The following is a 19,060-nucleotide window of genomic DNA, read 5'->3' on the forward strand; positions in this document are numbered from 1 at the left end:
AAGCCAAGGGGAAAGGGGCGCTGAGCTAGAAGTGATAAGGTGCTGAATGATCCTGAGGAACATGAGAAATGGAGCATGCCCCGGGATTCAGTGACAGGAAGTACTCCTGACATGGATGATAGTGTCAACAGAATGGTGTGTGAAAGCTAGATAAGAATGGGTAAGAGAAGTGAGGAAGGGGTGTAGAAACTGAGAAAGCTGGCATAGATAATTCCTCTAACAACCTTTCTTAGAAGGTGAAAGCTGAAGGAAGATAGGGGTCAAATGTATGGAAAAAATCACATATAAACAGCTGTGTGTCCGTGTGAGAGAGAGATGGACTTGACAATACTTGAAATGCTATTGGGAAAGATCTAGTGGAGAAGTAGCAGCTGAAAATGCAATCAAGAGAAAGTAATTCCTACTTTAAGGGCTCTGAAAGAGCAGAAAGAAACGTTCCTAGAGCTTAGGGCAGAGGACAGATTGGGTTTAAGAAGAAGCAGTATTCTCTTCTGTTTGAAAAGAGAAAAAGTAGAAAAGTGTGGGCAGATCTGCGTGGAGGTATGTTGGTGGAAGCTGTTTCCTCTCTGATTTCTTTCTCTCTGTGTGTGTGTGTGTGTGTGTGTGTGTGTGTGTGCCTTTCAAGCAGGAGGTGATGCTGTTGCTGAAGGGGGAAACGGAGTCGGGAAACAACGAAAGACGCAGTGTGTATACAGAGAAATTCTGGCAATGTCGCCCATCATATTCCTCACCAGCCCAGATTTTATTTCCCTCTCTTCTTTCCTCCTAACTGGATTCCTATTTTAAGAGACTCAAATTCTGGAAATCTGAATTTATTTTTTTTTCCTTTTTCTTTTTTTCCTTTTGTGAAGAAGATCAGCCCTGTGCTAACATCTGCCAATCCTCCTCTTTTTTTTGCTGAGGAAGACTGGCCCTGGGCTAACATCCGTGCCCATTTTCCTCCACTTTATATGCAACGCCGCCACAGCATGGCTTGCCAAGCGGTGCTTCGGTGTGCGACTGGGATCCGAACCGGCGAACCCCGGGCCACCACAGCGGAGCACACGCACTTAACCACGTGCGCCACCGGGTGGGCCCTTATATTTTATATTTTATAACAATGTCTAAAAGTTTTACACAAAATACCATTCTTTTTCAGTAATAAAATATTGAAGCTCTATTTTCAAGGACAATCTATGAAATTAAAGAAAGCAAGTCATTTAGTCATGTTAAAAAAAAAGAAAAAGCACTACTTTTGACATTTTCAACTTCATTTGATTTAACAATATTCAAGAAAAGGCCAGCTAAATTATTTGGTATGAAATGAAAATTTTGAACTTTTTCATATGTCAAAAATGCTTTGATGATGGTTGATTTAAAGTTTTCTTAGAGTCTCATATTGGGATGGTTTAAAAAACGATGAAGTTCATTCACTAAATTTTTTTTTCTGCCATAATTGGAACACAACTTGAATAGTACAGATTGCCATTATTTTATGCTGAGCCAAGGCTTAAGTACATGAGAGACTCTGCCAGACCCTCTTCCATTAAGAATTGACTCCCTCTACCATAGTGCTGAAGAGACAAGACCTACAAGTGGCTGAGAGGACACAGTGGCAAATGAGAAGGCTATGTGATGCTGAGGCTGGTGGCCTAGAAGGCATTCGATGATGGCCGTAGGAGAGAGGGAGAGAAGAGAGTGTGGGTGAAGCTGTGATGAGAGTATAGCTGGTTATAATCTTTGTGCCTATGTCCTCATTTGTGGCTACAAGAACAGCAGTGGCTCCACTACCCATCAGAAAACAGTATTCCACCAAAAATGATTCCAGTTCTAAAGTTTTTAACCAATTGGGGAGATCTACACTTCAGTAAAATTTAAATGTAAGAAGCAGACCTAGGGTTTTTTTTTTTTTTTTTTTTGATGCCTTACCTTGGTAAGCGAGTTTAAATCCCTGCCGGTTTTGTGAATGGTCACTGTAAAAGTGGATGAGTGTTTCATGTGTTGTACTTAGCAATGCCGAGGGTAGGTCGGTGCCACTGAACTGCCCTATCATAGGGCTGGTGTGGTAAGGTCCATTCTGAATTTCAAGGTAGTCGTGATTAGCTTCAGTAGAAAAATTCAGAAATTGAATATGTGCACCTATGAAAAAATAGGCAAAATTCGTGCAAGTTAATATCAAAGTTTATAACATCAATGTTTACTAAAAGTGATTAAAATTCTATCAGTCTCTCCAAACAGTATCTCTCTAGGAGGCAGAACAGCTTAGTCATAGTGGAGGAGAGCACACATTTTGGATCACAACAGACTTTGGTTCAATTTCATCTGTGCCACCAACAAAGGTCCATGTAATTAATATTCCTGAGTCAACTTATTCGTGAAATATGAATATTACCAGCACTGCATCACAGAGATACACAGGTATAATTCTTAGAATGGTGACTTATATTCATACACATGGCAATGATTTTGTCCAGCTGCTATGATATTTATTACAACCAAAAACACAAGGTTGTAATTGTGTGTCAAATCATCCTTAAGTTAATTAACAGTTTTATCAAGAAAGAAGCCAATATAGATCTAAAGAAGTGCAACAAACTTTCAAAGTGGCTTTTAAATGGATGGCCATCCCATTGCACAAGAAATTTGTTAGTTTAGCAAAGTGATTGTTTCAAAATTGTGTTATGCCCACAAAGCAAATTATTGACGCGTGCAAGATATCCAATCCAATAAACCCCATGATGATGCTCACAAGTCAGTCTAAGAGCCTGGCACAGTTTAACATACCAAAAGGCAGTCCAAATGACCAATGTCATAGGTAATGCATTGATCTGTATACCAGATAAGTTATCGCTGATAATTTAGAAGAAAATCAAAATCATTTAGAGTTATTTGCTATGGTGTTGTGGCATTTTAAAAAACTTATTTGACTACTGTGTCTGAAATATCTTAATTCATTTAAATAGTTTATTTGGAACTCTAACATTAGGTTTTGCATAAGCACATGAAATTAAGTTGAAGAAGAAAAGAAAAGAAAAATTGAGGGAGGGAGGGAGGAGAGAAAGAGAGCAAGAGGGACGAGTGGAGCTCTTAGTCCCTCCGTTCTGACCCGTCCCCCTACACGGCTATGACAGTTGACCTATTTGATCACTTAGTAAGCTACACATCAGTACCCGATTTATTCCCTCACCCGTTGCTGAGTTAAAAACACAGTTTTCTTTCGTAGCATGTCCCACAAATCTGATAAAAAAGAGTTTTGTTACTAATAAATAAAGGGTACCAACAAATCCTTTTTCCCTTTTTTTGGTGATTACGTCAAGCCCACAAAACCCTTGTGGTCCACAGAGTTTCATAAACACCCATCGCTTTGGTCACCATGAATGAGGTAGAACGCAGAAGCTGACACAGGAACAACCAAAACAGCTGTTGAATTACAGACATTTCTATTTATGCCCAAAAAGTACCAGATAGGATGTGAAATTAGGGCAAGATTGGAACCCTTAAAAAACTTATTCACTATTTGGGTATAAAATCAAATAGCAGGGAAATGGCTTAAAACATGCTCATTTCAGATGTGCACGTGCAGATTTCAGATGTATTTACCCAGAAATACATTTTCAAATTCATAGGATGACACAGTCAAGGAGGAAATGAAAGACAGCGAGCAGATCAAGGGTAAAAAAATTAAAGATGGCCAATATCTCGAAAGTACAGGAAACAGTGACAGTGGCCTTTTACTGATCTGGAATTAAACTTGAAATGGAAGTATATATATTATTATTTTATGAAAAAAATTAGCATTTTAAGCAGGATAAAGTATCCAGTCACATATTAAGCTGCCTAATACATATCAGGAAATAGAACAGAGCCCAGTTCTAATCTGGTTTAAAATGGAATTATTTAGCTATCTAATTTTCAGCAAATTGTGTCCAGTTTGACATCATAAAGCCAAAATGAAGGGATTGAACTAAGCATAACCAATTATCCTTTTATTATCTCATGGAATAGTGGAAAAAAACATGTTATTTCAACCAATGTGAATGCCCATCTTCAGTGGAATTTACAAAACACATCTCATTCGATTGTTCTTACACATTGAAAATGAACTGTCAGGAAAAGGCATCTGCACAAAGCACTTTACCTTTGGACTCTGACAAAACTTTGAATAGTGATGTGACCATGACTTCAGAGTTAAACCCTCATTTTTTAGTTGATAGAACTTGTGAATATTAAATTGCTCTATTTCATATTTTTTGGTGTAATAAACATGGCAAAAAGAGTCAGTAGTTATAGAATTCAGTGAATATTTGAAGAACCTTTACATGTTCTCCATGCCTCTGGATGGTCAAAAAGGCATGGCCATTTGGGATTGCAAGGTATGTAGTATCAGTGTAGTGGTTTTTAAATATAAAAAGTAATGGTAAAACAGAAAAAGTTGGTTGCATTTCTGTCAATTATGCCTTTAGAAATTTTCAAGAAAATAGAGACAGAAATTCTGAGTTGATTGGGCTCATGCCAAAGCAACACAAAACAGCAACCCAAGTCTCTGAAAAGAAAAGAAACCAGCATCAAGTCATTAGAGAATTTGGTTTAGCTACTAAAAGCAGTTAACACTTAAAAGATGCCTTCTCCATATCAGGCATTTGCATTACTTCAGAACAGCCCTATGAGAATGATATTGTATTGTACTCATTTTAAAGGTAAAGGGTTCAAAACATTTGTGCAAATTCATGCCTTCTGTAACTGATAGAGCTGGGATTTCTATTCAGCTAAACTCAGAGCCCAAAAATATGAGCAGCCAAGACACACACTGCACCCTCCCAGCCAGAAGCCACCTGATCATTTCCAGAGACAAGCTGCATTCACACTGGGGCAGGAGGTAGGAAATAGTTGTCACCGGAATGAATAGAGATGAGAGACAAAGGTGATTTTCACATGATGCCAAAGCAACCAGCCACTTTTGCCTACGCAATTAAACTGTTGATTGATCCGTGGGAGTGGATCATGGGAGGGAAGTGCGATTCATCAAAAGATTTATTTGATTAAACAGGTAGCTGCTTAACTAACGGATTGCATAATCTATCAGGCGGTCCTCTGCACACTCAGTTGTATGGAAAGACTCAAAACACACCAAGAAAAATCCTCCATGAATGAAAAAAATCAAATATATTTTTCCTGAAGAAAGGGCGACGAGGTCTCATACTCTGGATAAGTGTGTTATTCCGGGCAGCTGGCGGAACTGAAATCATCCACGCTTACCAGTACAATAGTCACTTCTCGCCCTGAGCAACCAAATACCTGAACTGACAATTGAGGAAACCGGAATGTAAGTTCAGATATCTGAGACAGCATTGGAAGAAATGGAGGCACTAACTTTATAAATATTGAAGTAAAACTTATTTTTAAGAAAAATCTAGAGGAATAATAGCAATTATTTTTTGTTACTCACTTTAAAGATTTTATTTATCTTGCTGTTTCTTATTAAGTAATATTCTATCTCTACTTCCAATTTGTCAAAATCTCATGATTTCTGCATTTTTTCAGCAAAGCAATTTATATTAAATAAAAAATATTTGTAAGGATCTTATGAAAAATCTTTGTGTATTTCTCGTCTTATTTTGATTAAAAGTGCTCATCCATAAATTGGAGAAATGTTTTCTAAAGTAGTCTGTGACTCTAGCATCCAAAATACCAGAGGTGCTAGGTAAAAATGTGGAATTCTTTTCCCCATCTGGCCAGGGGTGCTGACACAGCATCCAGGGGCAGGCTGCCAGAATCTTCCTGGTAACAACTTGACTTCCACCAATGGTTCTTGTACGTAGCAAAATTTGAGAATTGTTGGTCTAAGCAATCATTTTCCTTGGTTTATAGTGTTCCAAGTTTAAGTAGATACAAGTCACAATAAATCTGACATGTTCTTTGGGTCTTAGGTAAGCAAGTTTCCCATAATGTCTGTTTCTTGATGAACCTTCTAATGATACTGCAAAAAAACATTCTTTAAAACTGTTTCCCACACCTCCAGGAAAGAGATCGGGCTAGTAAAAGACCTTACCTCCCTACACACACGTGCATAGACACATATATGCAGACACACACATACACAGACACCCAAAGCAGGAAATGTGACAATGAGCACATTTACTATGAAGAACTGGTTCACTCCACCATATTCATGAACGTAAACTTCCCGTCACATTATGTCTTTTCCCAGCATGAAGGAGGAAATATCTTTTTACTATTATCTTCCTACTTGATTACCAATATCAAACAGCAGACGTTTTCCAGGTAAAACACCTATTGTGACATCAGTAGAAATATTTCTCCCCAACCCCCAATTGTTTCACTAGGAAAACAAGGGCCCTTCCTGGGTTGTAATTACAGGAAACGTTCCAGAGTCACTCTAAGGTTAGGAAGCAACATGGGAGCTCAAAGAGGGGAGAAATGGTAATTAAAAGATATGGTGGTCATCTTTACTGTGTTCCCAATTTTTCTTTTTATAAAAAATTTCTGGAGTGCTTGATTTAAAAATGCAGATTCCTGGGCTTCAAACCCAAATTTAATTTCTCAAAATTCCCATGGGAGAGGTCTGATGTTTGCCTAGCATTTGGGGGATTCTGGGAAGCAGCTGCTGCCAAAAGCAAAGTTCAGGGCAAGGAAGGTACCGGGAAAATGGTCACCCTGTGTACGATCGCAATTGGTTTGACCCCAGGAGGGATCAAACAGGAGAATCTATTCTGCAGGCAACAGAGTTAAGGGAAGAAGCAAGAATGAATCGGAATCTGAATTGAGTCTGAGACCCCTTCTGATGACCCAGATGAAAACACGTCCCATGCAGCTGAAAATGTGGTTTGGCATGTGAGAGCAAGATGAGGGATGGTGTTTTGAGTCATGTGTGTAGAAGGGAGAGTTAAAACTATAGGGTGACAGATATTACCAGGGAGAAGAGGCCAAGATAAAAGAAGACTGGGAATGCAGAGAATAATTCACTTAAGAGTTTTCAAAAACCTGATGGGGGACTATAAGCCAGGCAGTAAAATTTTCTCTGAGTCTGCGAAATGCCCTATAATTATTTAAGCCCCAGAAAACTTCATAGCAAGGAATGAAAAATTTCAAATATTCACCATGTCAGGGAAACTACTCCTCTTAGATTACAAAATTCATCACAGACAATGCTGGTGTTTTACTTTAATTCAATCTGTAACAAATTATTCTGAAGCATAACTATATCTATTCTAAAAAGCTAGGGACAGTCACATTATTTTGTATGTATTTAGGATTTAAGACATAAAGTTTCTTTTCACTTTTTCTTCCAGATGCTTTTTTAAACCCCATACTATTCAAATATTTCACAGACTTAAATCATTTTGATTATAATATTTCATAAATCTTCTTTTCATTTCAGCCTTTCTTTAAATAAATATTTTGTATAGATTCATAGATGGTGATAATGCAGTCTGACAATTTAACTGCTTTTTTTGTCCTGAATTATTCTCTTGCATATTTGAGAGAGCTAGATGAGGAAATGTGCCAAACCAGAGCCTTCCCAAATTATAGAACAGTAAAGTTGGGAAAATAAATTAAGAAAATCTGTATATCCATTCATGGATAAAATATTTCTAATGATGTTTGAAAGGCCAGTGGGAATTATTTGGAACAATAATAATAATAAAATAGCTGACCATCTTTTTTTTGTTTGCTGTTGTCATTCATGACATGCCGAGCCCTGCACTAAACTTCTCGCCTGAATTGTGTGTCAGTCCTCACCATGTCCCTGTGTGCTATTTCAGCTTTAGAGATGAGGATGCTGAGGTTCCTGGAGATACTCTCATTTATGACTCTGCTGGAACATCCTGGGTCCCATGTATCTGCAGTCCAACCCTTAACCCTGACTCAAAGATTCGCACCAACCACGTCCATATCTTCAGAGGCCCATGGTAAGAAAACGGACCCAGCTTTTGAGAATAACTGAGCCAATGTTGGATAAAATCTTTCAAAGGCCTCTGTTTCATCTAGAGCAGAATTACTGCCTCTATGCTCAGAGAGTTCGTGATGTAAAAGGCAAAATTACACTAAAAAACTTGGAAGAAATTGAGAGTCTGTGTATCCTCTTGTGAAGTCTCCCCCCTTCTCACCCCGCAAACCCTCTCGGTGGCCCCTGAAAGAATTCCATGGACGTGAACCTCACGTGTGTGTTCCCCAGTGGGGGTGCCCTCCCATGCCCCCCCTCTCCCTGGTGCAACAGTCCGCATCAGTGCACAGCCTGTCCATGTCTGCACACCTGACCGAGGCTGCCAGGCCCTCATGCCCACCGTTACTCCTGGCTCCCCCCTGCTGAGCAAGTGGACCCTCCCCTTTCCACGCTGCCCTTCTGCCGCTGCCATCCTGGGCAGAGATTCTTAAAGCAAAAGCTTTGAAAACCATAAAAAATATGAGCTTCTTCTAGAGCAGGGATTTTCATTTTTGCTTACATTCATGCAACTAACATTTATTTAGCATGTACGTTCTCAACTGCTATCCTCTACGACATTCAGTATCAGATTTAGTACACCCATCATACAGTGAGATTTTGTGAAAGTCACGGTGGGGAAAACCCAGATTAATGAGCTAAAATACGAAGGAAATCACGAGGCAGACAGGGAAAGACGTGATAGAGAATCAAAATTTCACAAAGTCCATGCACTTCTCAAGAAGGCCAGGATGAGATTTCAGTGTACATAATAATTAAAATTATGGATTATTTAAGGTGGATGATCTGAAAGTTCATAACTAAATATTCAAAAAATCCATTTTCATACACCTAAATCAATACACAAAATAATTACAAAAATTTATCAAATGATACTAAAATGTGTCATTACCTGAAAAAGCCTTAAAAATTGTTCAAAAGAAACAATAACCATTATTGAGTTCCAGAGACAGATTATAAAAGGCAGTATTATAAATAAAGAGATTGATAATTTAATTAGGGATGTTACATTTTGCACTTCACGTGCCTACTATATCATCATTCAGCTAATTTCATTTGCCTTGAAGAGTGTGGCACGGCTGAATTGATTTTTTCAAATAACTTTCTGTTCTCAAAGTTATTCTGCCAAAGCTTTATTTGAATCTGTAACCCACTTTCAATTAAAGACATGGTTATGTCAACAGAATGAGGCACATTTTTTATTCAGGTGAATTCTTTCCAAGATACAAATTAAAAAGTTTAATTTTTAGGAATTAAAAATATTTTCACTTACCATAGCCAATGGGCAGCGCAATCCTCCAGGTACAGTCCAGGTTGTTGGGGTACGCTCCTGGGAACCCCGGACTCAGGATCACACCGCCCATGCTGTTCAGTGTCCCTCCGCAGGTCGCTGTGAAATGGACAATTGTAGTTAGTCTGGTGGGTCATTGGTTTCTAGCAAGGACATGAACTCCACCTGCTCTCCTCCACCACGCTCAGTAAAACCAGTCTTCAGACGTGAATTTTGCCCCTAATTACAGCACATACACAATGCAGTGTGCACTTTACTTACGTATGGGCCTGGCTCTCTCCCTTGAGTGTCAGATGCTTAAGAACAAAGGCTGGTTTTGAATTTGTTTTTTATTTTATAAAATGAGCACAATAACACTTGCTGCAAAAGGCGTTGTGAAAATTAAATGAAATATTATACATATACTAACTAATAAAATCCAGGCAGCTAGTAGGCCTTGCACAAATGGAAGCTATTATTATGTATAGAAAAAGCTAGTACGGTCCACACTATTTCCAACAAGAGTCAAGCATTTCTTTAATTTACAATAATAATTTAATAGAAGTTCCTGAAATGCCTTCTGCATGATCCGAGAAGGATGAAATTATATTCACTGTTCAGTCCAATTTTGGTGGTTAGCACAATTTGTGGTATTCTAATTGTTGAGGAAGGCGAGGAAAAAGAACATCTTCTGCGAGTTTATTTAGTATTTGTATGTCTTTTTTTTTCCCCTTTACTTATAATATTCTTTCTTTTGTTTTTTATTAAGGTATAACTGATGTGTAACATTATTAGTTTCAGGTGTACAACATGACTCGATATTTGTATGAACTGCTAAATGATCACCACAATAAGTCTAGTTAACATCCATCACCATAAATAGTTATAGAATTTTTTTTCTTGTGATGAGAACTTTCAAGATCTACTCTCTTAGCAACTTTCAAATATGCAATACAGTATTATTAACTATAGTCACCATGCTGTACATTACATCCCAGGACTTATATATTTAATAGCTGGAAGTCTGTACATTTTGACTCCCTTCCCCTATTTTGCCAGTTTTGCTTCTGGTACACAGAGGCTCTCAGTAAAGTTTCGTAGATTTAATGCATTTTAGTCAGGCATCCAATTGACTTTCAGGTTATGAGTTGCTCTGTGTTGAGTGGTAGTATTAATTACTATTTATTGATTGTTACCTATCTGCTACCTTCTGTGCTGAGACAAATACGTCACATAATTCTCTTAACAACCTTAAAAGGCTGGTATTATTACTGCATTTACAGATAAGGAAACCAAACCTGAGGAGATTAGGAAATTTGCCTAAGGACACACACCTGATGAACAGCACAACCAGACTATTACTCCAGCTCTGTCTGGTTCCAGAACCCACATTTTAACCAGGGTACGTTACCTTCAAAATTCTGTTCAGTTGGAATGCGGCTACTGAAACCACTTTCTGCCCAGGAAATCTTATGCTGTGATGAGGGATGTGAAGATAATTCCCACATCTGGCCTTATCTTAGTTACTCACATTCATACTACTGTAGCTGATGTTTGACTATAAATCATGACTGATTTTATAACAAACATGCCAAATAATATAGGTTGCAGCAGATTAAATTCTAATATTTGACCATGTGTGACCTATTAAAATGGCAATTTTGTGTATTTTCAAAGTAATAAAGCAAATTATGCCTCTTTCCAGGAAGTCACATTAAAAGGCTTAATCCTACTCCTGCAGTGCTCTCATTAGGCAAACATTTTTGGAAGCCCTCATTCAGAGATCCCTCAGGACCTGCAGTGAAGTCTTTTTTTTTTCCATCAAGGTAAAAAAAGTTTATCTGTTGAGGGTAAATTTGATAGGAGCAAACATCTAAATGTCTTATAAAGTCAAGTCCAGTGAACATGGTAATTGTTCAAGCTAGAAAATCGTAGTCTGGGTTTCAACACTGTATAAGTTAAAAATGTAAGTTTAAAAAAATTAAAAAAATGTGTTTTTGTGGACTGAGTGAATAATTCCAGCAAAGTCTTCAACATCAACTTTGTTGTTAAAATATAACCTCAACCCTTTTGATTTTGAGCATGATTTTTACACAAAAAGAGAAAGAGATTGGGAATTATAAAATACAAACAGCCAGGTACTTCCTGGGTTGAGGGCTGGGACTGTCTCACATGAGTAGCTGACCCATGCTGGCTGATAGAAGTCATCATCAATATTAACGTCTGTGTTTAATGCAGGCCAACCCTCAGTGTTTTGGAGGACAGATATGGGGCCTAGATATTGGGTATTTCCCCTGTCAAACACACAATGATAATCCAGTTCCTTGAGTACTTAGTTAGAACTGCATGCAGTCCTTCTTTTGTTCATCTATAAATGAAGCATCATTGGATGGGCATAGAAATGGAGCTCCCAAAAGATGTGCATCAATCTTTTCTCCTCTGTGATATCATCAAGATTCCATCAGCAGACTTGTCTTATTTTACATTTGTTCAATGTTACCGTCAGGCTTCAGCCTTCTTCCCAGGGCTCACCTGTCCACCACCATCTGGTAGACTGACCTCCTGCCTCCTGCTGGAGACACGCCCCCCATGCCAGCCCTTTCATATAGTTAAACAGCATCATTAGACAGTTATTGGTAAATATGGTATCTCTAAAGGACAAGGTGTTTATTTTTATAAAATAGACAGCGATCTTACATTTTTCTGGATGTATATATCTTATTTTGTGCAGATTCCTGATTTTTTGGTAAGAATATATGGAATTTTTACTCCAGGGCACAGACCATGTCCTGCTGGACAGACCCCATGGTGTAGGGAGTGCCAGCTTGGCTGCAGGGCGCTGGCAAATGGCTTGGCCACTCTGGGGTTTCTTGTGATGCTCAAAATAGTTAATATCAGTTAAGCTCTGAGAATGATACTGACACTCAGTAACCTGTAGAAAAGTATTTTGATATAAATTGTCATCGTTAGTACTATTATTTTTAAAAAAATTAGGATATGAGGCTTCCAAGAGCTAATAAGTAAAATATTATCTCTCTATGGATTTCTAATCCTAAAATCCCCCAGCTCGGATTAATCTAAAGCTAACAGCCAAGAAAACCTTTCAACCTATCAAATCAGTCTTTGAGATTTATTGTTGGCCATTTGTGCATTTTTCCAATGAAAAACCTTTCTCTATATCTTATAAAGAATTAGGGGCAAGCAGGTGTAATGGAAGCTGACATATCTTCGACATTTGCTAATATACGAGATATTAAATAAAAGATAAAAATCAGTTATATTTGGCTAATACAGGTTACCTATTCAAATAAAATATTTCCTCACATAATATAGAGGGCCAGCAGTGACATATTGTTTGATTGAATATTTGCTGGGAGTTGATTTCATTTCAAAGTTTAAAATATTTCAATTCCCAAGTTTAAGGGACAGTGCTTCCTGTAAAAATAAACAGGAAGACCGATGTTCTGTGTAAGCGGGGAGGAGGCAGCTCCTAATGTTGGTTCCCTTGTCGTCCTTCGTTTCTCCCCTCCAATCAAGCCTGGAGTTTTAAACCTCCGTACAAATAACTTCAACTTTGTAGATGACATGGTAATCCAGACATCGATTTTTACCAAGAAATCACTTTACTGAAAAAGATACTGGTCACTAAGGACCATTTTTCACTTGTAAATGAATGTGATATGGTGGACATAATAGCGACACATACTGTTTCCCGGACGAGACTATCACAAAGGCTGAAGTCCTGTTTGTTTTAAAAGTTTGGCTTAGTTTTATGTCCCTCTATACACAACTCCATCTGTTTCCCATTCAAGGCAGTTACGTTGTATATTCCTCAAAACCATTTAACACCCAGGATTTGTGTGAGATGCAGGGAATCGGGCTGTAGAGGGACATGTAATGGAGAGTGAGTACCTTGTTTTACCTGTGGGAGCCTACACGACACACTATGCTACCATAGTCCTCAGTAAAACGGATCATAAACTGTATGTGAATCGCTCAGGGGACACTTGAAGGATATTCTGTGGCCTTGAAAATTGCGTGCATGTGGTCACCTAGAGCTGACCACTTTCTCCTGGAGCACCATCTGCAATATGAGGATGCTTGAGGGAGCATTCTAGAGACAAGGAGGTTCTGAGTGTGCCCCACGGCAATATCCACGTGTTGGAAGCAAGAGACAGACTATGAAGAAGGCATCCGTGATCAGGTGACTTTTACAATGATCCATGCTATCTGATGCTCATTCATTGACTGGTCATTCTTGAATCAAAATTATTGTGAGCCTACTATGTGCTAACGTATGGGAGAGAGTGAGGTTTGGCTCTGCCTGTAAGATCCTTCGGATTTTAGGGAGGGTAGATTAAATTACACGAAATCACACTGTAGCTTCATGTGAAAGAGGAGAGTCACACACAGGGGAGAACTAACTTCCTGTTCTTCCACTTGAAGGCGGGAACCTGGAAAGGACTGAGGTGAGGGTGAGGTGGGTGAGGCACTTCCCTCAGGTGCAAATTTTAAGAGGGTGCCTGAACCCTTAAATAACATGTTAGTGGAGTATTTGGAAAAATCAAAAGTAATGCCACAAAAGCCCTATGGTGAACAAAATATCAACATTTAAAACAAAGGCAGGATCAGTATTACTGATTTTTCCTCCAGCCTCAGGCCCTGTTACAGCAGGTCCAGCACTGACCACGTGGTAGGTCTGGCATGGAGAACAGCATGCGCAGTGGAGGTGTGAACTGGCGTGGTGGTATTTGGCATTTGCTGAAGCACAGAACAGGAGGAAGGGGGGAGCTGTGGTTCCAGGGCCAAATCATGCAGCCTGGACAAGCCATATGCCGATGCTGGGACACACTTCTTTTGGTCAGAGGTGTGGGTGCAGAGTGGGCAGGAAATTGCAGGGCCTTAAGCAGATTAGCATGCCCTTTCCACTGATAAAGTTGGAGTATGGCTGAAGTTGGGGGCTACAGGTGAGAATGCTGTGGAGCCGGATCACAATAGTTTAGAGGAGGGTGATGAGGTGTTAGGAGGCTATGAGATCTTAAAGCAGAGGTGTTAGAGATCAGAATCGCACCTGGGGACGCATTTAGGTCATAGGGTTGACAAGAGCGAGAGATCGTTTGGATTTGGGGAAGAAGAGAGAAATCTGAGACCGCATCTAGATTAGACCAAGAATATGGATGATAACGGCAGTCTCGGAGGAAGAAGTGAGGAGGTGGATAGGGACTTGAAGAAGGCAGTGGGTATGGGGGTTGGAGATGCTGAGTCCTACAGGTAAGGAAGCACCAGATGGGGGCGTATGGTCACCTGAGCTGTAAGGACAGATTTCTGAGTCAGACGCACAGCATGCAGGCAGTGTGTGACGCTCTGGGCTTCGATAAGAGGGAGAACATGCAGAGTTGAAAGAAGAACAGAGAGCACTCGAACACAGCATCCTTTCCATTTCAAGGCCTTCCTGCGATGGAGGTAGAGGGAAACCAGTTGCTGTGCCCACCGAAGCTTTAAAACGCCCACCATTTAATCTACGTGAAGAGTTTATGGGGCCTCAGGGCACAGGTTCTTCCTCTTTCAATGCAGTGTTGGGAATGCTTTTCCCTAAATTAGCCGGTGGCATCCTCAGCCCTAATGAGCACATCCACAAGGGCAGACACCTTTCCGTTTCCAGAAAAGTTTCTCTGCAAATTCAAATCCCTTATGTGTATTTCTGAATATTGTTTCTGGAAACTTGATTTCCCTGAGGCTAAAGGCCTAACGAGACCACCGCTCAGACTTTCCAATGAGCTACATTCATTCCTTCCCATAAATGAATCCACTGGCCTTCTGACACAGTGGATTTGAGTTCAGTGCCTTGAGCTAGCAATCTTGCGTCTAATCCGTGTAGCTGGGTCCAAAGATGATGAAAAGCTGAGCCACTACGTCCAGTGGAGAGATGCGTGTTCAACCTTTGCTATACCTCTACTGCAGGATTATGTTATTATTATGTAACAAATGTTTCAAAAGGAATCTAAAAGTGCATCGTTTGAAAAGAGTAGCCCAAGGAGATCACCATTACGTGTTGATAGTACACATGCCCAGCAACGTAATGACAAAAGGCGTGTCCATACCAATGCAGAGAGGAGACGGGTAGTTCCAGCGACGAACAGTACCAGGCATACAAGAAATGTGGGAACGGCCCTGTTTAAGAGAAAATGAAATGAAACTCACATAACTCAAGATAGAGCTTTTAAGGATCAAATGTTTGTGAGAATATCTGTACTTTCTTTGGTTGTCCTTTTGATTTAACTACAAATGTAAAAAAAAATCAGAAATTGTGAAATCTATTCTACTAATGTTTATTAATGTATCATATATTTTGAATCAAAATAGAAAAAAAATCCATAATCATTGTATTTCTTTTCACTAAAAACAAAATCTGGCAATGTCCCTTTTCAACATTCTGGTAGGATGCTTTCCTAATGCTTAAAAAGATGAACTGGGCAAGTATGTCTTTCTTTTTAATCATCAGAAGTTACAGCTTTTGATCTGAGAGGCTGACAATGATTAGGAAATACTAGGTATTGATTTGAAGGGTGAGATGTCAACAATACGTAATCTGCCTATGAAAAGGTATCTTTTGTGGTGGTCGACAGTTCACATACAAGTCACATGACCATTATGAGACTTCAGTACAATGGCTCAACAAAGAACTGGGTCAGTCCCTCTTTCATTGGAGAAAAAGGAGACAATATGCATTTTATTATTAGACAGCCTCACAAGCTGTCAAATTAATGTGCCTGCAATGAGATTAATGGTCATCACACAGGATCTCTTTATCCTTTAAATATGTGAAATTTTTAACTTTCAACCTTCAAAAAAATATGTCCTATTATTCCTGTTTTTTTTTTTTTTCTGTGAGGAAGATCAGTCCTGAGCTAATATCCGATGCCGATCTTCCTCTTTTTGCTGAGGAAGATGGACCCTGGGCTAACATCCGTGCCCACCTTCCTCTGCTTTATATGGGACGCCGTCACAGCATGGCTTGACAAGTGGTGCATTGGTGCGCACCTGGGATCCGAACCCTGGGCCGCCGGAGTGGAGTGCGTGCACTTAACCACTACGCCACTGGGCCGGCCCCATTATTCCTCTCTTAAAAATCGAACAGCAGCCCGTTAAATTCTGAGATGTTTTGTGCTAAAATCTCTCTTACCATGAAAGAGATGGTAACAAATGGGTACCTCTGTGTGCAGACTCTTAATTTTTATTTTTTTCCTCATTGTGACTTGGTGGTCTTATCTGCCGTGGGTATTTATCTTGTGAATTTCCATTTGCCACCCACAATTGGCATAGAGGCAATTGAAAAACAAATCTTTAACTCGTGTTAAATAATCCCAGCCACATTGGGAATGTGTCAAACAGAAGTTGCACTAATACAGTTATCAATGACAAACCGATTCCCTGAGCTTAGAAATGTTTCATACTCAATTCTTCTGCCATAAAACTCATTTTCTCATAGTTCCTGATATTTTTAAAAGTCGTTCCAGTAAAGGAAGACTACATTTATTCTTAAAGAAGACATTCTGGACAATGCTTTTCCTCCTAAAGTTCATGCTCTGTGTATACTCATTCTTTGATCCACTAAATTATCTCTAATAAATTTCTTTCTGATTTATGGATAAACATAAAGTGCAAAAGCCTTTAAAGATATTTTTTGAAGACTACCAATAAAATAGTCGTTTATTACCAACCTAGGTCATATTCTGATATTGATTTTGGCACAAACATTTTATATTAGTGATTCCAGCTGAAATTTTTATAATGGATCCAAACAAGACAGAACTCTCTGTATTTATTTACTAGTTTAGAATGGGAATTTTCTTTTTTCATCTTTTCAAAGAACAGTAAAACAAGTCTAGAGAAGATAGGAATCATAAATCATTCAAATATTCAGGATTCACATTCAGTTTGTCGTGTCACAGCACCTCTGCGCCATGTGCATGAATCTCACTAGACATATGCATTTATAAATATTTGTGTGTAAACTATGCAAGGAATAATGCTTTTCACGAATAATATGTAATTTATGCATGCTGTCATTCCAAATATACTAATGTGTTAGCAAAACTGTCCATTTTTACTAATCAAAAAAAATTCAGAATCCTTTTTTACTCATATGAATGACAGGCCGCAGTTTGTGAACTCAAAGCTTGACACAGGTCTGTAACAGAAAAAAATAGTTTAGTTTGCATTTGAAAAACTGCTAATATGTGGCCTGATTGGGCCCTGCAGATGTGGTATCCACAGGCCTTTATCTCTAAGCAGCATATTAAAAAATTCATTATAAGAAAGGTTCTTACTAAATAATCCTTTCTATTTTCTTCTCTGAGGGCTGTCAAAGCATCACTTATAAAAGGATGCTCATGGTAACTGTAGAGTGACATCATAAGCAAGCAGAGAGAAGATGAGCACACGTGAGCAAGAGCGAGTATTAAAGTGGGAATTGGGGAGAGAATCAAGACAGCAGGATATTTATGTGGACCAAGTCAATTTATAACGCAATCAAAAAAAAGGCATAAAAATGGCATGTCAGTGTACAGTGAAGTGTCCCTCTAAATGACTTCCTTTGGATGGGCCTCATAATTCTTTACAGTGTAATATACGAAACAGGAAAACTTTGTCTTAAAGAATCAGGTAAAATAGCCTTAGTGTGCTTGGTTAAAAACTTGTTTAGGTGGCAGAATTTTTAGCAAAGCTTCCTCCTCCTTCTCTTCTCCTGTTCTACTTTGTAGGGGTCTGCCCGTCTTTTTGGGGATGCAAAGCAATTATTGTGGTACCTACGAAGACCAACAGAACGCAGGTTGTAGGTTGTTGTTATGAAGGTGCCTTCATATATATTGGTGTTTGTTTATAATAAAAACGATAATGTTTTTCACTTGCTGAAGTGTGTTAGGGGTTTTACAGGTATTTTCCCTAACCTTAAACCCTAGGCTAACTCTTACACGTGATCCCACTCGACGGGCCTGTGCCCACTTCCCCAGCTCTCCTGCTCCCCCGCTCGCCCATGCACTGGCACAGCTTCCCCTTCCATCCGGTACCCACGTCACGTGGCTGAGTGAGAGTCACGTGAGGTTTTGTATGTGAAGGTAGGCACTCCATCAGCATTCGGTATTTGCTGCTGCTGCTGTTGTGACTTGTCTCAGTTCTGCAAGATAGTGACTCCAACACACCTGCACAACTTGAATTACACGCAACGGTGTCCCTGCTGTGTTGTTGCAACTTTCGCCTGATGCTTACTCAAGCCCTTTCATTTAAGTCGGTTGAAGAATACAACTAAAACATATTTCCTTGAAATACTATCAGCTTCAATGTTGTAATAAAAATACACCAAAAAGTACCCTATTACCTGAATTAACTGAAGATGAGAAACGTAAGTAGGCTTGAATCTTTCTACCGGACTTTGGAAAATACACATTTGGATTTGCAATATTTGTTGTCAGCAGGCAGGGAGAATTATATAAGAATTATGCTAAGTGACAGAGAGGAACTATTCTTGGAATAAGCTTATTCACGGTAAAACCAGAAATTTGTAACAGAAAACTAATTAATGTTGCTACACTTTAGTTCATAAAGAGTTTATTAAAACTTTTATATAAAAAACTTTTTACAAAAAAATCTATAAAAAGATTATAGAAACTTCTCCTTAATGTCTCTTGAAAATCACTTAAACCTATTATTTGAGCCCTTATTTTCCTGGCACACAGCAGGCCCTGGATGACAATTTACTGAACTGAACCACGAGAAGTTTGCAAAGCAGGACCAGCACGCGCCTCAGGAGCAGATCCAGTAACTGGGTTGCTAGCATAGGACTTTCAAAG

At 39.1% G+C, this 19,060-nt stretch overlaps 1 protein-coding gene across 1 annotated transcript in view; it reads right to left on the reverse strand.

Moving 5' to 3' along the window:
• CSMD1 (CUB and Sushi multiple domains 1) overlaps positions 1-19,060 on the reverse strand; it is a gene marked incomplete at its 5' end in the record, with an annotated part of 1,589,548 nt that overhangs the window by 178,805 nt on the left and 1,391,683 nt on the right. Inside the window, 3 exons of the mRNA XM_087418289.1 lie at positions 1,909-2,118; positions 9,216-9,332; positions 15,314-15,383. Coding sequence (XP_087274415.1) covers positions 1,909-2,118; positions 9,216-9,332; positions 15,314-15,383 — 397 coding nt within the window. The remainder of the gene's footprint in view (positions 1-1,908; positions 2,119-9,215; positions 9,333-15,313; positions 15,384-19,060) is intronic.

The sequence above is a fragment of the Ceratotherium simum genome, chromosome 28 (genome assembly GCF_057802395.1).
Source record: "Ceratotherium simum simum isolate JZ-2026a chromosome 28, ASM5780239v1, whole genome shotgun sequence".
Classification (NCBI taxonomy): Eukaryota; Metazoa; Chordata; class Mammalia; order Perissodactyla; family Rhinocerotidae; genus Ceratotherium; species Ceratotherium simum.